General features: G+C 37.7%; 1 protein-coding gene across 5 annotated transcripts in view; it reads left to right on the forward strand.

Annotated features, from left to right (window-relative positions):
* The window catches only part of LOC134539425 (uncharacterized), a 33,239-nt gene extending 12,731 nt beyond the window's left edge, over window positions 1-20,508 (forward strand). For 2 of the 5 annotated variants that reach the window (XM_063381454.1, XM_063381452.1), the window contains exons 3-9: window positions 2,728-2,871; window positions 10,245-10,380; window positions 12,035-12,174; window positions 14,185-14,319; window positions 14,573-14,761; window positions 18,421-18,690; window positions 19,505-20,508. In XM_063381454.1, the coding sequence (XP_063237524.1) occupies window positions 2,728-2,871; window positions 10,245-10,380; window positions 12,035-12,174; window positions 14,185-14,319; window positions 14,573-14,761; window positions 18,421-18,690; window positions 19,505-19,629 (1,139 nt within the window). In that variant the 3' untranslated portion in view covers window positions 19,630-20,508. Of the gene's footprint in view, window positions 1-1,534; window positions 2,872-10,244; window positions 10,396-12,034; window positions 12,175-14,184; window positions 14,320-14,572; window positions 14,762-18,420; window positions 18,691-19,504 lie in introns of those variants that run through there. The other 3 variants (XM_063381455.1, XM_063381453.1, XM_063381456.1) reach the window with 3 other exon arrangements.
* Window positions 20,509-25,159: the final 4,651 nt, after the last annotated feature.

The raw sequence follows: 25,159 nt of genomic DNA on the forward strand, positions 1-25,159 counted from the left end.
AATAAAATTGAATCATTTTTAATTTAATAATAAAAGAATAAATACTTGAAATTATACAAGTAATCAGATTTTTAAAATGCAAGAATAATTAACCTTTATTGCCGAAATTCTTGTTGTAATAAGCAATGAAAACCACATTAACTTTTCACTTCACTTTATAAACAGTCGAGTGGAAGATAGATAGATGCGGTGCAAGCGTACAATGACAGGGTGGCCAGCCAACCGGGAAATCGGGAAATACGGGAAATAGCCAGGATTTCTTAAAAAAACCAGGAATACCTGGAATCAACCAGGAATTTTTATTAGAACCGGGAATTTTTTTTATGAAGTAACGATCACAATAACATACGGCTGTTAAATGAGCACGTTCACCACCCGTCGAAGCACGACAGTGTGCTCGTGTGCTATATTTTGTGAAAGTTAATTTGTTCATATTGCATTTAAAAACTTTTGTAGTACGTAAGAAACCGTTAACAATTCAGACTTCCATACTTATTATGTTTCTGTATTCAAAAGCAACAGCATTTTGGCTGAAAATGTTGTTGTAGGATGGTAGTAATTTCTCGCACGACATGTTGGTAGCACTAGTTTTGTATGTACAGTAGAACCCTGTTATAATGAATCTGAAGGGAGTAGTTTATATGTTCACTATAGAGGGGAAACTTTATATCTGGGAAAACTTTTATATTGGCAATACATACTCAAAAGCATAATCTTTACTACACATAGGCCTAAGCCAAAAAAAGAACGAATGAAAATACTCAAAGCAACAGTTTTATGAGCAAATGCAGATATTTTTAATACACTACACATGTACAAACTTTCTATTAATGGTTCTTCGACATCGGCGTATTTTCCTTTTTTCAGGCGTTTAATACTCTGTGACGTATTCGCAGCTTGAGAAAGATTGTTCACCTTGTTTAATATTGTACTTCATGTGGATGTTGCAATTCCCAGTTCGTTTGATATTAACACATGCGGGACAGTGGGGTTGGAGTCTACCTTTTTAATAATGTCCAGTTTATCTCGCACAGATAATGCCTTACGTTTTTTTACGTGTTTTTCACCCTTTTTTATGTACGTATTTCTTATTGAAGCACATTTGCAGCTTAATAACACGAAATTCTTTTTACCGTCAAAAGTAAATAAACGAAAAATAACGAGTCTGGCGCATCAAAGAACACTACGTATCATTTAGTATCGCAGTTGCTAAAGCTGGAACGAAAATTTCTTACTTTCTATGGAAAAATTTAGTCCACAGAGTTCTATCTAGTGGTAGTCTTACAAACCTTACGCGATCAAAATGTCCGAAACGTGAACGATAAAATTGAGACGTAAAAATATTGAATTTGCTGCTATAATGTACATACGTATTTGTGTGGTGGTAATTTATGTTTAATTTTGATAACTTATTAAATGTACACGCGTTCGCCCATTCTTTAATTATACAGGGAAAATTATTTATTTTCACCAAACTGAGCACCATTTCTGGCTACACGTAGCCTACCGAGGCCACTCGATTACGACTTGTTTATAATGTGAACAGTGGACAATCTAGTAGCATATTGCGGAGAAAAACGTTAATGTGATCCAGAATAGACGTTTTGTGAAAATACTTGTAATTATATGAAAATATTTGAGTTAAATGTGCATTATGTCGACAAGATTTGTTCGTGGTACACGGGAAAACGTATCAACATTGACAAAAGTTGTGCGCTATATCCAATAAATTAATACATAACCTCACATCATTTTGCCGGGACCGAGACGGAAATTCACAATAAACGGGAATTCATTATAGGCGGGTTCACTATAAACGGGTTCTACTGTATATTTGTTTTTACTTTGCGCTCATGTTGTTGCGTCACGGTATCACGGATACTTTTCTCGAGTTTTTTTTAAAAGTTTAGTTGTGCGGGACGTTGTTTTGAATCTTTTAATCTAACATGTAATTGGCGCAGACTATCAAAATGTAAACGAGTTCGGTCACCACATACAATGACAAATGTACGGAAGAGTTTGAATGGGTGGAGAAAGATCCAAAGTGCGGGACGAACGCTATTTGCAATTTCTGTAATCTTAAAATCTATATCGGTAGCATGGATGGGAAGAACAGCATTAGCCAGCCACGCAAGAGGGGCAAAACACGTGCGTTTGGTGTCAAGTAATTTTTGTGACGTGAGATTATAAATTTTTTGTTGGTGGTAGGTTTTGTTTTAAGCAAGTTCATTGATTTAATTTTTAAGCCTATAGTTAAGTTGTCTATTGTTTAACGGCAATAAAACATCATATTGTGTGTGCTTTGTGTAACAAAAATGCAAATTGTATGCAAATATTGATAAAAACCACCCTTGAAAAAACCTGGAAAAAACCAGGAATTTTATTATCCCAGAAGAGTGGCCACCCTGAATGAGCGTAATGGGACACAGCGTAATGGGACACAGTAACGGAACAATGAGCGTAACGGGACACAGCATAACGGAACAATGAGCGTAATGGGACACAGCGTAATGGAACAATGTGCGCAACGGGACACTTTTTAGTGCGTGCAGCCGGCGTTCATCGATTTATTAGACGTCGTCACGTCAATAAAACAGCAGCGCCTGGCTACGAGAAGCTGATGGAGGTGATGTTTACAGGCTACAAGAATGTGTACGGGAGACAGTTCATGTATCACATAGGGAAACTATAGTGCAGATAGGTGAACACTGTGCTTGTTGCTGCCAGACGCAGCAGCGCGGAGCAGCGAGGAGGAGGTGTGTCGCACTCAGAGTGGAGCCCTGGGAGTGTGCTACAGCGAGGCAGACTGCGAGGAGCTGGGCGGTATGGACCTGTCTTCCTGCGACGAGAACAACGGTGTCTGTTGTATAGGTACGTTCCCTATAATCACTGAGATTCTGCTGTATCGCATTGAATTATAAAAGCGGATAGGGTGCTTGCAGAAAACATAAAAAACATAATGAACATAAACCTGTCCAAGGCATTTACCCTACTGGGCTACCATATATTTTCATTAATCATAGTTAAAACAAATTGCAGCATCCCAAGATGCTACATAAATTATTTATCACTTTATATCAGTTCATACTTACTTGCCTTCGGAAGTAGGCATGAACATATTTTTAATTTTTAACTTATACAAAATTGGCATTTCACATTTCCCACTGATATGTTTAACAGTAATATCAGGCATATCAGTCTTCAAAAACTCAAACAACGGCAAGCTTTTTAATGTCTACATACATAAACATAACGTTGATGATTAACTGCCTTGCCGGGGCGATATGGTGATGAGCTGGGCACCGACGCTACTCTTGGACATGGTCTGCCCCGGTCATGGAATCGGTGCTCCTTACGACATGTACTGGTTTGCACACTAGACTGGTGTTACATGACTTGATGTGGTCATGCGCGAGATGTTGAGATGCTGATGGCCTTACACATTACTGAAGCTGAAGGCTATTGTCAGCGAGGTTGAAGGTTGACCAGGGATGTAGCTAGGAAAATGTGAGTGTGGGTTGCCTGCAAAAAAATGGCGACACAGCAAATTAAATACCACAACTTTAACGTCAATTGTTTTAGGAAAAACAACACCCCCGTTTAAATTTAACCAAATTTTCTCAACCATCGTTAACGTTCACTTCTATTTCAAGCGAATTCTTCTGTTCTTCTGTGCTTTAAATGGGTAATCTTGGACATCTGGACCTTCCAGTGAAATGCGAAGCAGGGAATCAAGCGTGAACTCACTCAGTCTGTTTCTCAAGTCAGTTTTTTTGAGCTTCATTTGAGAGAAATCTCTCTCACAGTCAGCTGTGTGAAGTGGAATGACTCTGTACACTTGTGCGAGTTTGGCTATATTTGGAAACAAACTGCCAATTGTTTTGTCAGTGCAAAGAAAGTGAACCACTTCTGTACAAGTCTTTTTCCTGTGGTTATCAGCCATGTATTGCTTGATTTCACACCATTCTTGTAGGCAAAGTCTTGATTCTAATCCAAATCTTGCAGACAACAGTTTTATAGCTTCTGTTCCATACACATCAAAGCGATGGTCATGAGGAGATGGAAGATGTGTAGGGTTAAAAATGGAAAAACATGTTAGAATGTCACAATCGGTAAATCTGACTTGAATGTTTTCAATTAGTGTTTGGAGGTACTGTAATTTAATGTTCTTGAAATGAGCAGCATTTGTTGGCTTGGTGTGAACTGAGACACCTTTACTTGCACACATTTCCAAATATGATGCAATTTCCCTCTCATTTAATCCTTCAAAATCTTTCAGTCTCTGAAGTTTGTTGATGGTTGAATCTACAAAAGACTTCACAATACTCAAATCAGCATTTTCCTGTTGAAATATTTTAGAAAGACGGTTCATGATGGGTAATACGTCACACATTAACAGCAGTGTTGCAATGAATGAGAATTCAGTCACATAAGAACACAGACCCCGAGCCCTTGCATCATTTCTTTCTTCACATTCCCTTTCAAGACTAAGTACAACACTTGGATAAATATCTTTCATCCGAAGTACACATTCTCCATAGCTCAACCACCTTGTATGACTAGGCTGCTTGACCTTGCCTTGTGGATCTTGAGGAAATAGACACTGTAATTCATGCAGGCCAGCACTTCTGACAGAGCTGTTTTGGTAAAAGTCAAATACCTGCCTCATAATGTCACAGAATTTTTTTATTCCAAGGGTCTTTTCAGCAGCTTGCGATACAGCCAGATTCAACCTGTGGCCTGCACAGTGTACACCAACAGCTTCACATACATTTTCTACACCTAGCTGTTGCTGAATTTCTACCTGTTTCTCTCTTATCTTTTTAACTGCCCCATTATGTTTACCTGTAAGAACAGGTGCACCATCTGTTCCAATACCACACAGCTTTGAGAAACATAGATCACTATCATGCAAATATGATATAACAGCATTTGAAATGTTAACAGAGTTCAGGGCAACACCTTGCAAATTTGAGGTACAATTTTTTGTACCACTAAGGCCACTATTTCCTAAGTCACTGAGAATGTCAATAATTTTCAGGAAACTGCTTTGCAGGACACCTTCACTGTCAACATAACGTGCATGAATGACTAATTGTTCAACTACAGCTGAATCTGTAGTCTCATCAATTTCAATTGAGAAGAATGGTGCATTTTGTAACTTGCCCAAGATCTCATTTTCTGTCACAGTGGATAAACTAATTACCATATCTTGAATGGATGTTCTACTACAGTAATTAGCATTTTTTGCTACACGAATTGTGTCTTTGATGGGAACACCAAGAAAGCATGCCAAGTCCAAAATAGGCTCAAAGTTTGTTGTATGAGGAATTTTCTTTTTGCACAAGAAGTATAAACATGCAAACGCTTTCATGAGATCTTCCTCACACATGCTTGGCTGTATTTTGTCACTGATGGGACCATGAAGGCTGGCTTGCAATTCAAGTTTAAGTGAATCAATATGTGCAGCACAATTTTCGTGTCGAACAACACTTTCCAATCGCAAATGAGTGCATGGGGATTTTGTCCAAGTATCTCTATCAAAAGGAGTTTTGTTAAATTTTTGACACAGCAAGCAGAACATACCTTTAGCATCTGTGTTGTAAACCAACCATGCTCTGTTAGTTTTCCACTCTCGCCTAAATGTGACTGCTTGTTTTCGTCCCACTGCAACTGCAGAACTAGTTGAGGGTGTTAGTGTGCTTGCTGGTAGCTGGTCTTCTGTAGATACACCCACAACACTTGATGAGCTAGTTGATGGCACTGGTGGCTGGTCTTCAATAGGCGCAGTGTTTGTCACAAGGCACTTGTTTTCTAACTCTGATACTTTACAATTTGATTTGGTAGTCTCTTCAGAATGAACATTCTCACTGTCCAGAAAAATTTCCCGTTTTTTTCTTGGTTTTGAAATGAAAAACTTTGTAATTGTCTGATTTCTTTTCCCATTGTTAGACATGTTTACACTACTGTAAAAGAAAGCTCTTTGTGAATATCTTAAAATAAATACAGAACCGACAATGTTATTACTAAAACTAATGGCTTATTTATGTTAGTTTTCTCACAAAAGTTTTATTAGTATACCATTTGTCACAAATTCTTCACTCACTCCTTTGGCACTCAAGAAATAGGCCATTGGAAGTAACAAGTAAATATAGTCATCACCTCATAATACACAAGCCTTCTCTCAATAACAAAGAAAAACTTTCACAAGTCCAACTGACCTATCCACTCTGACACTCATACAACAGATTAATGTTTTAGTATAGGCCTACATGTCACTTTTGATGGTGCAGTAGAGTGGTTTGCTTGTCACTTAACACGGAAGATAGGAAGGTCCTTTGTTGACGCCTGGCGGCACTGTTATCTCTAAATCATCAGACGCGCGGCGGCAAACGAGCCAGGCTAGGCGGCACGGAGTGTTTGACCTTGTCTTTGTCCCTCCAACGTAAGGAAAGAGGGGGAGGAATGGTTGCCTAGCAACGTAGAGACTTGGGGTGGGAAGGAAGTAGCAGAGAGCTTCTCTGCAGCGGCACATCACACGCAGCAAGACTGTCTAAAAATAGCTCATCCCCCTTCCATATTCACTCCTCCAGCTCCGGCCAGGCGGCAAAAACTGCTTAGCGCAACAAGGAGATAACATTCCTTGCCATACATCCAGGAATAGAGATATGGTTTTTAGATAAAATTAGTGTGGGTCGGCGATTTCCGAGTGTGGGTTTCACCGCCCCATGCCGCCCCATGTGGCTACATCCCTGGTTGACGTAGTACACTAGATTGCATGCTTGCATGAGAACATATTATTAATTATAAAATAACAAGGCGCCTTTTCCTTTCCCCGCGAATATGACCATGTGATACACAGACATTAACATATAGCGTTTACTATTAACGTTTGAGAGCCGAGAACTCTTAAGAGCAAATGACCTACGTTGGCCGGACAAAGAAAAGGCCCTGAAAGTCCGCGAGTCTTAACGAAAAAATGTCATGTTTGCACTGATCGCCAAACCGGTAGCCCTGTGCGGGCGAAGCTGAGAAACATATTGCGACACACAGATTAACACTGAAGCCCGGGTTTCAACCCACGACCGGGCGACCGTCTTACGTGGGCCAAAGAAAACTCCTGCGTGGGGCACACATGTATTATGTTAAACGGCTGGCGAGTTCGGGTCAGCCGTGGGACTAGCCACGAAGCCTGAAGACTACGAATCTATACTAATATTATAAAGCTGAAGAGTTTGTTTGTTTGTTTGTTTGTTTGTTTGAACGCGCTAATCTCAGGAACCACTGGTCCGATTTGAAAAATTCTGTCAGTGTTGGATAGTACATTTATCGAGGAAGGCTATATGCTATATTATATTATCAGTACGTAACATTAGGGATCCTTACTAAAAGTCCAATTTAGAATCAAATGTGTTGGAAGGGGTTAGATACAACATGCAGTACACGTACGAAGTGTGTGTTGACAATGCCGCAGGCGCTAGAAGTTAACGACTATTTCATTGTTAGTGCAGTCCTCATCACTGTTGAAATTTTGCGGGTACTTTAAATATCAAAAATTGCCCTTTTTTCAAGTATATATATTTTACAGACTTGAAACTTCACAGTAATGTTCCTTATGTTACGCAGGATGACATTTTCCGAAAATTAGATCCCATGGGTGGTTAAAACCAGGCAACAGTGGGTACTTTGTCTGCATGAGAACAGGATTTTGCATTGTTCATGCCTTCTGCGTCTCCATGGCAACGGGCATCGCGCGGCAGTGGCGTACCCACAAGGAGGGGCATGTATAATGAGCGGCGCAAGAGTGATCTGCCTGTAGACTGCCGTAGCGAAGTACGGGTACATCAGTTGTACGTTGCGTGCACGAGTCGGGACACCATCGGTGCTGTTCATTTTCTCTCCGGTACATTATACAGCATTGAAATAAATTTTCACTGAATTTTTTTTTATTTACCATTACTGTAAATGGGAGATGTGACTAAATTTTATTCCATTAGTATAGCGGTGCGAAGCCGGGTTGGGCAGCTAGTTAAAGAATGAAACTTACTATCCCTCTGAAGATCGGTGAACACAAACGACGATAGGCACGGCGGTGGGATATGCGTCTAGCTCCGTCGCAGAAGATGGCACTGGAGGTCCCTTCCCGCGAGAATTCATGTGTAACTGTGGAGTAGGCGAGACCATGACTTTGCGATAATTCGCAACATATCTGAAAATCTTATTAATTATGCATTAAGTGTCAATGAGAAAACATTGTCTAATAAATGACATTCAGAAATAATGTAACATGTTCAAAGCAAAAGATTGGTTGTCTGTAAAGTTGGTTTACGGACGATAGTTTAACGTGACAACGTCTGACAAAACATTGATTAAATGATTGCATACTTTTATGAATAAAATTTAATCATTTTTATTTTAATTATAAAATAATAAATACTTGAAATTATACTAGTAATCAGATTCATTTTCTTAAGTATTTTTGACGTAGAAATTATTTAATATTAAACATTTATAAACAAAGTTTTAAGTTTTAACTTCTGTCTGTGCGGCGCAAGCGTACAATGAGCGTAATGGGACACAGGGTAAATGAACAATGAGCGTAGAGTAACGGGACACAGCCTAACGGGACACTTTTTCGTGCGTGCAGCCGGCGTTCATCGATTTATTAGACGTCCCATCAAAAAGAGCCTGATTGATTGTCACGCGGGTGGCAATCGATCTGTCGGTGACGTCAATTGTACACTATGTAGCGCCGTGTTGCACTCGTCTCACACTGAGTGTGTTCATCGCAACGCACTGTCACCCGCACGCCTTGGCAAGGTGACGAGCGGGCGTAACGGCTGTGCGAGCAGATACAGCACTAACGAGTGTGGTCAGCATCAAGGAAAAAAAGTTTATAGTCAGTACCTATATATTTAGTAGATTTAAATATAATGTGATTTTTTTAACTAAGCAATCAAGTTTCCAAATAAAAAAAATAAAAAAAACAGACAGAATCTTGCAGTCATTTCTCTGGATGGCTCTGTATGATTCTCTGAGTCCCAAACATGCTCGTCCCTACAAGCACTGGTGGCGGCAATTTAAATATTAATTTTTACCTAATAGTAAATGACACAGGGCTGAAATATCATTTGAAGGCTTATGATTTGATTATGCATGCTACCCTATCTTACACGATTAGTTTGCTTTGCAGATTTTTTTTTTGTGTTATCCAAATTGGTTATAAAATCAACTTAAGGTATGCCTTTTCAGCACAAAATAGCCCTCCCGAGCATACTATAGCACATCATGTCAGCGGGTTTCACAGCTATCTCACATTTACTTTATAAGATACACATAATATTAATTTGTGTTAAACATTTTTATAATTAAGGGCCATTACAAAAATTAAAAAAAAAAAAAAGCTTGGCAATTAGTACTTTGTACATGGTATTCTTAGTACCAGTAACGAACACCCGTTCCCCTTTTGATTTATTTTCCTTGTTTCATACCATTGTGGTTTGTGATAGAACATTATTACACAACATCTGAGTGTTTTATCAGCTAATTACAGTTTTCATTCATGTCAATTTATTTTCTGATTGAAATATAGTAATGATTTGTTATCTTGTTTATTTAAGTTCATTTAGTTTAGTAGAGAAGTTATACTGTCAGTGTGGTGGGCTATTACCTAGCCTCGGCAGACCAAAAATGGCCCATGAACCACGGTTTGGGTGTCTTACCTCCAAATAATAACAAATATGTAACTATTTTCAACTGCTATTATTTTGAAACTAAAAATGTTTAGTATTTATATTAATACAAAATGTGAACCTCAAACCATGTAAGCCTGGGATTGGCAGGTTAAGTCTGTTCTTGTTGCATGCAGAAATTTCAGCATGACCTCAATATGTGTGCATGACTCGAGCGATAATGTGATGTTCTAATATCAAGGCAGAATATATCAGAGAGTCAAACAAGGTTTTCGTTTTATTATTGATTTAACTAATGGTAAACACACATTTAGTAGCGAATGCATGCTCTTGTGAGTTTGAAACTCTACTTGGTACCTAGTGCAAAGGGATGTATGCCTTAATATTTTTGATAGTTCTGCAGAAATTTAACAAATTTTAAATTTTAAAATATTGTTACATTGTGATTTTTTGAAAATACATAATGGGTTCTAGAAAATGTGGAAGTTAATAATTAACTTTATAAATTAAATGTTCTCAATAATCATGGTACTAATTATTGCTATTTTGCAGTGGAGAAGAGTTGTCGTAACACTTCCGCGCAGACTGTGTCGTATTTCGTCAACCCGAGTTACCCCAACGTGGACACGGTAGGCTCATTCTGCGACTACAGAATTGACGTAATCAACGAAAATATCTGCCAAATCAGGTAATTTCTTCAAATGTAAGTATGGCTATGGATACTATTGAAAAAAACACTTGTTATTGTACCAACTCTGCTAGGGAGATATTTCTTTGATTTGTTTTTTAATGATACACATTCATGTATGTCTGGTGATATTACTAAGTTTTATTTTGATATGTGTTTCATTTTGTGCAGCTGGTAGTCAAGCAGTCTGCATTAATAGATTTGGGGGGGGGGGGGGGGGAAGTAAAAAGAACTACAGTCATACTTTTACATTAGTTTTGCTTTTAAGATATGACATTAATTAATGGAGAACATGACAATAAAAAAAGACCGGCCATTGTCCTGTTTACTTTTTCACATTTAACATATTGACATTAGTCAATCAGTTGGAACTGTTAAACCAGACAAATTTAAAACTAGACTTCACCGAAAAAGGTGATTTTTTTTTCTGACCTGCTAACGCTGAGTCCACTCACTTTAGGTGATTGCGAGCGAGAAGGAAATTTTGACTTTTGTAATTGGCAACATCTTTGTATGGACTTATCTCCTTGTCAGTTATGCTGGAATAAAACTCCTGACACGGTGGTGAAGGCTCGGAAAACGAGGCCTGCAGACCAAGGGATGACAAATACTTAACTAAAAAGAAATAAGCGTGTGTTTAACAAATTTTTAAAATGTCATCCTCATGAAACGAAAAAGGAGATAAGTTTGATTTCATCAAAGTGAAATATACCTCGAAAACATTAAAACAGAAGTTATAAAATCAGATACTTAATATACACTAAAAATTAAAAGGGCCTACATATAACCAATTTAAAAAAAAATACCATTCTTGAATGGTTTTGTTTTGAATTAAATCATTTTATGCTTCCGACCATTTATTGTACCTTCATCTGTAGTAAATATGTTTTAATATAGCCTATCACATACTAATCTTACAATTGTAAAATATCAGCAGTACCCGGAAATTGGGCGAGCGAAGCCAGTGCGAAATAAATTTATTAGAACATTAAATGCTCAGTAAAGAAGTTTTCAATGAGGTGGTGACAAACGTCTTACAGTGATCCTATAAGATGACTATCCTTATACTAATGTAGGCTATATGAGAAGTAAACATATCGCCATCCTTTCATCTGCTGGTGTTTAGTCGCCGAGCCAGTGACATCATGTTGAAGTGATGATCATGAGTATTATAGCTTACTAATGTAGCTGTTTAAGCAGCTAATTCCTTCCATAGGATTGTCAATTTAGGTTACATTAAAAACCTGAGAATTAAAAAAAAATTAACCATGGGATTACCTAGATTGACATTGCATTTAATTAATAGATTAGGTATCTATTAGCTCACGGTATAAAATAATTCACATTGTTTTTGGGCATCAATTTCTTTTACTTCACCTAAGTAGTTTTTATAGTATTATCCATAGTAAAAATAAGTTTTTTTTTTTTTTTAACTTTCTGTTATGTTAAATATGATTTCAGTTTACATTACTTACCTTCCATTTGGATGTCAATAGAGCATGGAAATTCCAATTACTATTTAATATTATCACTATTAAAATTTTGTGTGTGTATATGTGTATGTGTATGTATATATATATATATATATATATATATATATATATATATATATATATATATATATATATATATATGTGTATCAACTTAATTTCAGGTTGGATTTTGATCGTTTTTCCATCATGGGACCCCATTCTTCAATGGGAATTTGCCGAAACGACAGATTCATGGTCATGACAACACTGCCAAATGGCTTTGGACTGTCTGAGTTGTGCGGGGAAAACTTTGGGCAACATAGTAAGTGAATAACAGTACATTTTAAAAACAGTATCAATCTCTTCATTGTTTTAAGTAATAGTAACAGAAAAAAAATGTTTGTAAATGTTGTCTGAAATGTATCAGACATTATCTTAGTGCTTCCGAATAACAATTTTAAACACGTAGTTAATCATGCAACTGAAACTTGGTTTAACGAAAGATGAAAAACTACGTGAACATCGGTGTAAGTTTTTCATTTGCCGAGGGCCCTTAGACGCCCGTTGAAAAATGATGAATATAGAATATAACAATCACTTTAATTTAATATTCACGAACAATTTATTAAAAGTCCCATTTCTTTTAAAATTGTACAAATGAAAATATTTCCGATATACATGTATGAAATTATAGAAAATATTTGACAAAGAATAGTTTTTAATGAAGAACCTCTTGAAAAACTACATAGCGTGTCAATTGTAACGGTCGTTCAAGAATCTTCCTTGCTGTGGATTCGATTCAGTACACACCAGGATGGCAACCATATTGACAGTGCGATTCGTATGAAGGTGCTCAAATGAATAGAGTTAGCAGAAACATCAGAATACCATAATTCAAATGTGCCTTAACATCTATTTGCGAGATATAGGCGGCAGAAACATGGCTTATACATATATATATTTTTGGAAGAGTTTGGATATCGCTGGGTATAAATTTAATGGGTAGCAGAAAATACCAAAACAGTCATCAAACATTTTTTTTGTAAAGGTAAATAAAAAAGAAAAACAAAATAAATACCAACTAACAAAATATACTTAAATATTTTGGTTATAATGGTAAATGAGAAGTAATAGAATAAAATCTCATTGAATGTTCTTTCTATGTTTAATGTTTTTACAATATTCCAAATTTAAAGCTATTTGGAACACTTCAAGTTATAACTACTATCAAAATATTTCATAAGAGAATTTAAATAAAGAGGTTATTTTAGGAATATTTTATTTTTTATAAATGAACCAAATAATTTATGTACAAACTTGAAATACAATGTCAATGAGAATCAATGATTACCACAAGATTCTGTTAGAAAATCTCAATATTTAGTTTATTTCAATAAAATGTTTAAATAAAATTTTAATAAATCTGGAGATTAAAAAAAGTAAATTTAAGTGTTTGATTTAAACATATATTTGAAAACTTTATTTTCAGTGAATCAGCAAGATTTTAATTATTATCAGGAAAATAGATAAAATGATTGTCGACTTCCCAAAAGGTTTCTTGCATAATTCTTCGTAACTTTACGTCCTGGTGAAATGAGAGTGCCCTCCCCCCACCCTCACTTATTGAGATGTTTCTAAAAAATATAACTTAAAACACTATCTTTTTTTACCCTAACATAGCATAAGTTATAACACTGGAGGCACAGAGAAAATTGATATCGATTTGTTTGGACTGCACTGTTAGCAGCCATGTGATCGGTGTGTGTTGATTTTAAATTGCATTATACCTTTAAAACGGCTTAAATTTTGTTTCAACTGACTTTAATTAATCGGAAGAAGTTCCTATGACATTCTGGTAATTTCTTAAATCGCATTACATCGAAACGGACAATGGGCTATCTCCGTAAATGATGGAGGCACGTAACGGGTGCGTTCCGAAGTGGCGGGCGACTGCGGGGATGCGTTGGTAACTTATTCACCACAAGTTCCTGTGGCGGTACGACATTACGACATAAACAAAGGGTCATATCAAGCATTTTAAATAGCTACTACTTAAACAGGTTAAATATTAGATTGTGGAAATGTTAAAATATGCAGTGCTATCTGTTCCTAAAGGACAAAAAATCTACAGTAAATAACTAAATTTAATAATCAGTCTTTATAAAGGATTTGTGTTGGAATACACACGATTGACTAAAAAAAATTTTTATTTTAATGTTATAAGCATGTAAATGAATTCATTTTTAAAGATGCAGAAGCATAATATGCAATAATACATGGTTATGCATTTCAATTTCCCCCCCCCCCCCCCCCCCCCCTTCCCCTTTCCTAGTATATGTTCCAGTCGACACAGCCGCAACCGACGGTGTTTCTGTCTCCCTCATGGTCATGACGTCCGGTCTTAAGCCGTACGAGTGGAGAATACAAGTCACGCAAATCGACTGCGTAGAGAACCCGGAACTTGTCGGTGAGTTACTTTGATATCGTATCAAATATTTCAATTGATTATTTGAAATTATAATTTAATTACATAAAAAAAAGGTATGCATTTCGTTACCCTAGTATAAATTATTTAAATGTTGAAATTTGTAAGTGCAATTATATTAACTAATAGAAATTTCAAACAACGTTAGAGTTAAAACGAAACATTATGGAAATTTGTTTGGATACTTGATATTTCTCTGGCCAGCACTGTTGCCAACAGTCTGTCCCTGTTGAAGCCCCGGCAGGCTGTCTGCAGTACTTCACCGGCGAGGCGGGCAGCATCCAGAGCTTCAACTACGACAAAGGCCAGGGCCACTACCAGAGCAACCTGGACTATGCCATGTGCATCAAGCGACTACCAAACACCTGCCAGATTGTATACAGACAAGTGGACGGCTCCAAGTTCTGGATCAACTCCATCGATGGTGGGTATGACTGCTGGCCCCTAGAAACTGCAGTATGTGCAGTAGAGTCTCTCTCATCCGACCTTTCATGTTCCACATCCTATCGTTAAAAAAAAATCAATACGCGTCAAAAACTACAAGCTGCGCAAGCGTAGTCTATTTTTGGTGCTTTCGACTTTACCGCAACTAATTATTTAACCAAGCTGTATTTCCAGTTATTTTATTTCGTTGTTTTATTCTAACACATTATTATTAGGTGCTTATTGTGTAAAATTATAACATAGTTTGTCGTTTAATAGACTTTTTTTAACATCATCCTATTATCAGACATTTTCGCATATAACATGTTTTTGTCTGTTTTTGTCTGATAAGTTATAGACTCTAGTGTATTTGCTAAACCAGTCACCAGCATGACATATTTAAAAATAGCTTCATTACGGAAAGCTACACGAAGAACACTCGCACTGCTCATGATGCATGAATACGGCAAAACATAATTAGTGCTGTTAGAATGACTCTGTGTACCTATGTTAGCTATTAGAACCTTTTTTTTAATTCGGATATACTTTGTTCAACCAGTGTGTGACTCCCAAGCTACTTAATACCATCTCTACTCCTCCTTGTGGGTACGTCACTGCCTCACCTTATATCTCCGTCCCCCAATCAAGTAATCTGTATTAAAGTTTTAAAATCACCTTATGAAATAAAATATACACATTTACACGAAGGGTAACTGGAATGATTATAATTCAATACACACTATCTTGGAATCGACAATAGCCAGGGCCACGATTATATGGTGTATCGCAAAATCGCGAATTTATATGGAAAATGCGATAAAAGCGATTTTTAAGAAAAACCGCTAAATAACACCGAAATTACACAATACAAGTCTCTTATATTTTAATGTGAAAAGCTTGATAGTCAAGACTTGCCCGGGTCCTGGTTGATAAGCTGGAAGTATTTCCTGCTTTTGCATTTCTACGTGCTTCCTCTAATCAGCTTCAAGGCGCCGTCTGGTCAGTGTGTGTGTTAGTGAAGCGGGATGATAAGAGCGACGCTCAATGGTAGTTCTAGCGCGGTAAAACCTCTAAGTGCAAGGCTCTGAACTGGCGCGCAGTCATCTCGTTCCCATCAGATAACTGTGAAATTTGAGCGGTGACCGTAACATTATATGGCGGAAAAATAAAGATAAAGGTGTAATGCATTTCCCTCTGATACTTTCAAGAAATTTGTAACGGGTTTTTTACACCTAAAACTTCGAAAACATGCCTTTTACCCATTTTATCTCCTCTAAATCCTCTTGATCCTATATCAAAAGAACCAGTTGGGCATTAACAAATTCTTAAATGCTTTTCGTAAGCAGACTCCAGTCGGATATCTAGTGTATTTTGGAAATCGCGTAGGTTTTTCGTGGCTGTGCGCGGCACACGACTGCAGTTGCCATGCGTCACGCGCCGAGAATGTTGTCCGGCAGGAAGGGCGAGTATAGTTCATTTGCGGCAAAAATGAATACTTTTACGGCCCTGCTAAATTTTTCCATTAAATAAATTTTGAAGTTTCAGTGATTTTCCAGCAGAAATAATGTTGTTTCAAATTGTATCAAAACAATTAACGGTAAATGGCTGTCGCGGGGGCCCTTAAGAATTTTTCATTTTACCATAAATGGACTATACAAACCTTGCTTTCGTTGCACGCAGTTTGGAGAAGGGGAGGAAGGATGTTGACAGTTTCACATGCCAAAGGACGTTGAGAGAGGAGGGGGAGAGAGACACGATGGTTTGTATTCCTGGGAGGGATGAACCTTGAAGTCTGGACAAGGGAAGGAGAGGTAAGCCGTATGATGTCATGCATCCGCCGCCTGTGCTGCCGCCAGCCTGTCTAGACGAGATTCCCGCGCTCCCACTTACGTTGCACAAGCTACTGCTGCCGTATTTTTAAGCAGAATGTCCGATTTTTTTTCTCTTCTTATACGAACATTAGTGCAATTATTATAAACCCACACAAAATATGTGCTGCGTGTTAAATAATGGCTTTTTATAAGCTTTTATTGTGAGTTTTACAATTTTTTTCCCAATTATTTTTGTTTTTTTTTACCAAAATATCAGATTTTTTGAGAGTTCCTGAGAATGTATGGTACTTTTTAAGAGAAAATGTTTAATCATAACATTAAAATGTTGATTAAATGTGATTTTAAACAACACAATAGGCCCAACTGCTATTTTTTATGTCACAATCGTGAAATATATTGTGTAAGTACCATGAATAGCTTAAAAAAGCCATATTTTTTTAAAAGACGAAATAACGACGAAATGTGTGGTTTTAAATGACGAAATCAGGTTCAAAATAAAACCATATAATCTTGGCTCTAACAATAGCATAAGTGAGACCACGGAGTTGAAAAGTCAGGGAGTGTTGTCTGATGTCAGTTTGCAGTTAGGGACACGTTCACTCAGATGAACTAAACAAAGGGTGTTTACAATCTTAGTTTAATTGTTCGAAAGGGTTGAATGTATGAGAATCTTATAAACCACATGTTGTGCTAGCCGTTATACAAAAAAGTTAAATTAACAGCAGCCTGGCCTTACGTTTAACACATGATTTCATAATTATATTGTGTACTAGGCGCCCGTTGAAAAATGATAAATACAACAAACACTTATGTAACTGTATTTCAATTTTTCCATTGTTTATTTTATACATCTCTCTATGGAGTAGGCTAATATTTGTGCTTCATGATACGCCTGTTATACATATCTCTTTGAAGTTAGAGACAGTAAGTCAGTGATAAGTGTAACTCTATATATACAGTCTAAACTCTATATAGCGACACCTAATGGACTAAGCATTTATCGGCGTTAATAGATAGTGGTCGTTAAATGGAGAGAAAAGATATCATTTTACTATTCTATATTAATATGTATTTAGATTTACTAATATAGTACACATTTTACACCCGAACATTTATATTCATACAAATAACATTATTGTAGACACGGTAGAGCGGCTAAATCCAAAGCGTCTTCCAACATCACTGATCTTTTTTCCCGCCTCTATTGAGCGTATTAATAAAAATTTTCGTCAATACACAAAGATTTTCGTTTACTCGCCATGTTTACAGTTGGAAAGTCTGTAAGCAACTGCGATAATGATAACGTGTAAACAACTTGACAAAAGTCTAGTGACTGAGGTAAACATGTGCAAGTTCATCATACAAAAACAAAAGACAACATTTCTTGGAATCTCCGTTACGTCAGTCGAAGTAAAACACGTGCTAGATAATACAACAACAAACCAGCAAACAAAAAGAACGTACACAGCTGCAGTTCTTATCAACAACTTCGGCAACTTAGAAAGTACTGCTTTATGATTTACAATGCCGTATTGTTGTCGTTAAATAGAGTGAGCGTGACGCTATATAGAGTGTATTAATGTATAGAAAACAAGGTAAACCAGTCAAAGTCAAGCAATTTCGAAGTTTTAAGGAGTTTGTCATTGCATCGAGTGATGTTATAAAGAGTTTACACTGTATATATAAAATTTTATATATATATATGTATGTGTATGTGTGTGTGTATACACACACACGTGCACGCACACACACACACACACACACAACAACACACACACACGTAGTCTCAGTTGCTCGGAGTCTCGGAGAGAAGGGAATGCCGCCGCAGGGGAGGCGCTGGAGGAAGGCGTGGGGCGCGCGGGCACGCTGGCCTGCGACACGGCCACGCACGACTACCTCTACCTCGTGGACGGCCGCGGCGGGGGGCCTGACGAGCTGGACGCCTACGGGGACCCGGTGGCCCTCACCGCCAGCTCCTGCGACAAGTTCTGCGGCCGCAGCCTGTCGGGCCTGGCCGTGGTGGAGACGGCCGAGAAGCTGCGCACCGGCTACATCCTGGAGCCGCCCGACAACACCTCCTTCCCGTCGCCCGTCACCAGTGAGTGCCCCTGGCCGCCCTTGCCTCTACAATTCTCATGTCCTGCATTATTCTTACAATCCAACAATTTTGTTGAAATTGCACGTAAAATAATTTTTGGGTATATTTTTGAGCTAATCAAAGCCCAATCACGTGGGCAGAGGGCGTAGAGGCCGATTACTGGTTGGGGGGGGGGGGGGGGGGGGGGCGAACTAGCTGTTTTACTCTAGAATATGGAAGTTTAAGTTTGCTACACGGATTCACGGAACGTACGACAAGGGAGAGGGGAAAGTCATAGGCAAAATTTGTTGCAGACGTCTTATCTGTAATACATCAGAAAACAGAAAACCGTCATGCAGAAATCTTTTCGATTTCTATGAGGTAGCAAAAAAAAAAATTTGGTCCCAAAGTTTGCCGCTCTAGGCTCAAGCATACTCACCCTGCTGGTGAATCCGCCACTGAGTGAAGCGTAACGCTGCACCCCTTCCCCTTGTCCTGGGGAGGCACAGCAGTGAACGCCAGGTACATTGGCCGTTTCATTGCAGAGCTTAAAGTTTTGGACTGCAAATAAAATTATTGAATAGTCAATATCGCTGCTCTGTCAGCGAATTCTAGCGGTTATTCACGTCCAGGAATGTAGTTGAAAACTAAACTAGTGTATATTTATCACTCTCAGAGTAATTTTAAAGAATCCTACATGAAAATGTGTGTCAAAGCTTTGTGTTTATAAGTGCATTTGCAACATTAGAATGTGCGAATTTGCTCGTTCCCGAGGTTGGATGGTCCACATCTGTGGCGAGAGCTGGAAGACTAGCTCGCGTGTGACTGGTTCCAGGCCATGCGGCAGGACCGATCACGCTGAGGTTCCACTCGGACGAGGTGACGAGGCCGCTGCGAGAGACAGGCTTCCACATCCGCTACCAGCAGATGGCCACCGGCTGCGTGCGCGCACACAGATAGTAGTGGACGGCTGTTGCTACTACACACCAGCACACGCGTCGGCCGTGTGTTCAGGGACATCACGTACCTAACAACCACCCAGTGTCAGTCAGTGCAACTAACTCAACTCTGCTCCGGAGAGAGACAATACCGATTCATCAAACTGACACCACTAACTAATACTGCAAAATTATTGTGACAACTGGCCACAAACAAATTTATCTCGAGTGTCTAATTTATAAAAATTTTCTCTTGTTGGTTTTCTTATTAGAAAACTATTAAGTTAATTCTATTATTAATATTCTTAATTTCAGCCAGAATTTAACCCAAGGGCATAATTGGCATGACACTAGAGTATTATCCGCCAATTGGTTCTGCAAGTAAGTAATGGTCATTTGTTCAGTAAGCCTAGTATGGAAAGTAATAAAGTCTATACAAGATGTCACTCACAATGGTACCGACAATACCATATCTAAAGTGTCAGAAGTAATGAAATACTATGTTGCTTAGTACCATTTTCTTAATTTCTCTGTAATTTTTAGTGTGAAATTATTAAAAAACATATTTTAAGTTATCTGCCCAACTTCAATTGACGGAGAAAATAGGAAGTTATGTTTCACCTAGTTAAGTCTCCACTATCGTTGGAGACAAAAAATTTGACAAACATATTTTAGAACCAGTCCTATATATAATTTTTTAATGAAAACTCAAGTCATCCAACTTGTAAAAAAAATTAATACTCTCTGACATTATTTGACCAAACACATGGAAAATGTTGAAAGTGAAAGTTTTATAAGGCTTCAAGGAGTTATTTTTTTAAATAATTTAATACTGAACACTATTTTTTATGTTTAGTGTAGATGTATGTTGCATTTCACATTAAATGGTATGAACACAACAGAGATTCACTTTGATTTTGTCACCACCCACCAGCTCCGGCTAGCTCAAATTAGGTGATGAGTGGAACATACAGGTTGCAGGTCACGAAGAAAGAAGAAATTCATACACAATGTTCGATGTATTACCTGTTTTTTTTTAATTCATGGTAAAGTACCCTATATTCTGAATATAATAAATAAAAATTAAATATATCTAAAAAAATATATATATAAAACACTGAGCCATCGCCCAAACAACGACCGCTCGGCCCGGTGCTCGGACAATGACTGCCTTTACAGCCTTCCTCTCCCTTTTGTGTGGGCAGTGTTCTGGGTTCGCTGATGTAATTCTCAGCCAATCACGGCGCATGGCAACAGAAGCTTCCACGGAATGCTTACTTATGTTCCCACGACGCAGCGATTTTGTCTCGCTCTCTCACAATCCCGTGACCGTGACTCACACTCCTAGCGTGTGAAACAAATCCTCGGTTGTGGAAAAATGAAGGAGAATTACGTCAGCACGCCTTCCCACACAAAGAAGCCAGCAAAAAAAAATCTTCACAACATAAACTTATGAATTTTTAGTAATAAAAACAATAAACCCGGTGAAACACTTTACATCTAACTTCGAAAAAGAAAAAAAAAACTTTATATCATTTGAAAACCTAACCTGAAATAAGACAAAAAATTTATAACAAATGATTATTACTGGATTGTATGGGGAAGGCTGTAATCTGGGTTGTTACATTACCCCTCCAACTTCTCAGTTAAAAGCCAAAGCTTTTCACTGAGAAGTTACAAAAGCACAAAAAAAATTGAGAAAAATCTGTTCAAACCTAACCTCTGAAGTCCCTACATCAGTGGTTCCCAACCAGTGGTCCGCAGACCATCAGTGGTACGCAAGAGCTAAAATATGGTCCGTGAAAGATTTCAAACTTTGAATGAACGCGCGTCGGTGAACAAAAGCGAGCACGGCGCGCAGGCGACCGGGGGAAGGGCAAGCAACTGACTAAACATTATGGCGCAAGCCGGTCAGTCAATTGTACGTTTTCTTTTGTTTTGCTCAGCAGTGTTGTGTTAGTGATTCTGTTTAGCTGTTTAGTGGGTCAACATCTGTAACTCCTCAATATTCGTAATCGTATGGATATTGTGATAAAATATGAACAGGGTAAGTAGGCTACACATTTTTCTCTGTTAAACTTTTTTTTAATAAAAACATGCAATTACAAAACAGAATGTGGACGTTAGTTTACATATATGATTCTTGTGTTTGTGTATTACAAATGTTCACAACAGTTAGGTACAGTTAGTTGAAAACCTAATTGTATATAAAATAAAACGATATGACATTAAAAATTAAGATAGTAAAATAACACTGGCCTCCCAAATTAAAAAGTGGAGCCAACCACAAAAATTCTTTAAAATATGCTATAAAAATTGTTGAATTGTTATTATGCTGTTTTAGGGTTTTCATAACGAAATAAAAACACCGTTAACTCTTTTAATGCCAAAGTCGGATAAATCACCTTTTCTATGTCGTACGAAAAATTGGAGGATCGAAAAACGACACTTGTAGTACACTCTACCGTTGTCGGTTTCACTCGCCCTACTATTGAGTTGCTTTTTCTCAAAATAGAGAGCAGAGCTGTCACACTTCAGTCTTCCTTCGCTGATAGAGAGCAGGATTATCACGCTGTTTAGGAACATCATGTGAAACAGATTGGTACTGCGTTTGTGCACATTTCTTCGTTTTGAATTTAACTTTCCGTTGTGAGAAATTCAACTTATATTTTTAAAAAAATTATGTTTTGATTCTTTTGTAAATTATAAGTGTTAATTATTTTCTACATAAGTATGTGTTCCTGCTTATAAAAATTTATTTTGCAAATATTAACAAAAATTATATATTTCTTGCAAACAAATTATTAAGTTGCTTTATCAAAAAATAATAAGCAGTTTCGTGGATATTATAAATTGACAGTTATTCTTTATTGTTGTTTATTGTGTGTTGAAAATAATTTTTGTAATAGTTGAAGTGATTATATTTTCCCACGAAATTCTTAGTGCCAAGAATATTGCATTGATAACCAGACCCTATTCGCACGCCAATCCATTAAAAATAATATAACTTTTTCACGAGAACTTTAAAATAAAAAAAATAAAAAATGTGTTATATGTTTTTATTTAATATTAAAAAATGACCTAGAATTATTTATTTATATGATGTAAAAAATCTAAACTTCCATACTTAAAGGTAAAAAAGTTATTAAAGGTAAAAAGAAATGAAAGGTAATAAGTTATTAAAGACATCGTCGTGCCCTCCTAGATGCAGAGGCCGTACCTGTCCGCCGACGTGGGCCTAAGGGAGGTATGTTCCCCCTAGTGTACCGGCTGTGAAGTGCTACGAGCAGGGACGCACCCGTGTGCGCCCTGGTACGTCAGCGGACGTCAGGGTGTTGTAAATATGGCGCCCAACTAGTGTGGCCGTAAACACACACGAACGCACGTAAGCGCACGTAAGCGTCGTGAGAACGATGCGAACCCGAGACGGCGCGCCGGCGGTAGATAACGTGGCGCGGGAAGGCGCGAACTGGAGACGTCGGCGAGAGATATCGCAGCGCGAACCCGAGACATTTCGGCGAGAGATAGCGCGACGTGGGAGCGACTGAAATCCAAGACGGCGACGCAACGGGATCACCGGCTGAAGATAACGCGACGGGAAGGCGCGGACTGTATTACTGGGGGAGATTACGATTACGTCCCGGATCAGTAGTGTAGGATGGCGTGGAAACAGACTGAACAGGACAGAAACGATCTGATCAGTTTCGAGACAGACATGTACGAGGAAGAGGACTCTGAAAAAGTTGACGTGAAAAGAGTAGTGTGTAGGTCCGGCGGCGTGGTCGGGAGCGCAGACGGCATGGACAGCACAGACAACAGCGGCAAGCGGGAACAGAGCGACAGACTCGCGGACGTTGAGGGGCCGGTACATGGGGAGGAAACTGGAATAGGAAATCGTTGCACAGGCTTTTTTTTTTTATGATGGACCCTTTTTTTTGTTAGTTCGTCATTCGCCATGATACAGGTGACCGCGCTAAATGCAATATCACACAGTCACACTAAAGACTTCAACAAGTATAGCATAGCTACTTGTACTTGTAACGAAGTTTCTACATCAATTTTTAAAATTATTCAGTATTATAATAAAAATAATTTGCTTTGAAAATACTCCGCTAAAATAAGTAGGATATTTATTTGACTCGCAAGGGTTGACTTGCTGGCGCCATGTTGTGTTTAGTGGTAAACAACAACTTGCATCTGGTAAGTTAGAAATCATTTTAAAATATTTGGTTAGCAAGAAAACGTGAAAAGAAAAAAGTGTCTGGACGATATGCCTATGAGCGAAAATGTGCAGTAAGATGCTGTCGTTCAAAACCAGAAGAGCAAAGATTTGTTTCTAATGAGTTTAGTGAATATTTTTATAAAATAGTGCATAACCAACTCCGTGTTCATCAGATTATTAATAATAATGTGTACAATACAGCCTCCATTTCTGGCACAACCTATACATCGTCTTCTATTTTCATATTTCCTGTAACTAAAATTGAGTTATTGTCAGTAGTTCATAAATCAAAAGGTAAACGTTCATCAGGTTTAGATGCTGTCCCCGATTTTATTATTAAAGACTGGTATTGATTATATAGTTGACCCATTGTTATATCTTTATAATGAATCCTTTATGCAAGGTTATTTTCCTACCTTATGGAAGTGTTCAAAAGTTATTCCCTTGCATAAAAAAGGTCTTTGTGATGCCTGTCAGAATTACAGTCCAATATCTCTTCTGTCCTCATTCTCAAAAATATTAGAATTATTAATGTTTAATAGATTAATGTCATTTTTTGAGAAAAATAAAATTTTAGTGGGCAGTCAACATGGATTCAGACGTTGTAAATCGACGATAACTATTTTGTGACCTAAGTAAGGCTTGTGATAGTGTTAACCATAAAATATTAATTAAAAAGTTAAGCACATATGGTGTAAGAGATACAGTGCTTAATTGGTTAACATCTCACTTGACTCAGCATTTACAAGTAGTCGTAGTACAACATATAGATCCCTTAACCAACATAAAATCTAATGTTCATTCAGTTAAGCAAAACATATCTGTTGGTGTTCCTCAGGGTTCTGTACTAGGACCTTTGCTTTTTCTTATATACGTTAACGATTTGCCTAAAAATGTTGTATTATATGCTGACGACACTAATATATCTATACATGGAGATAACCCTTTAAGTTTAATTGCAAATATTAAAATTTTAACTAGGGACATCGTAGATTGGTTTAAGGCTAATGAATTAATTCTTAATAACACAAAAACAACGTGGCTGCATTTTAAACTTAATAACTTATACAATTTGCAAGACCCAACTGTATCGATTAATGGTTATAATTAGGGATGGGGCGAATCCTGATTTCCTCGAATCCGAATCCTAACTCAAATCCTCGACTGGAATTGCCGAATCTCGAACCCGAATCCGAATCTTTTAACAGATGATGTCCACATATCTAATGTAAGTGAGATGTATTCTGCTTGCACTAAAAGTCCCTTGACTTTATCACATGTAGTTTGGTACATTTCTGGTATAGCCTAAGTGTATATAAAGACAAAAATA

The sequence above is a fragment of the Bacillus rossius genome, chromosome 15, assembly GCF_032445375.1.
Source record: "Bacillus rossius redtenbacheri isolate Brsri chromosome 15, Brsri_v3, whole genome shotgun sequence".
NCBI lineage: Eukaryota > Metazoa > Arthropoda > Insecta > Phasmatodea > Bacillidae > Bacillus > Bacillus rossius.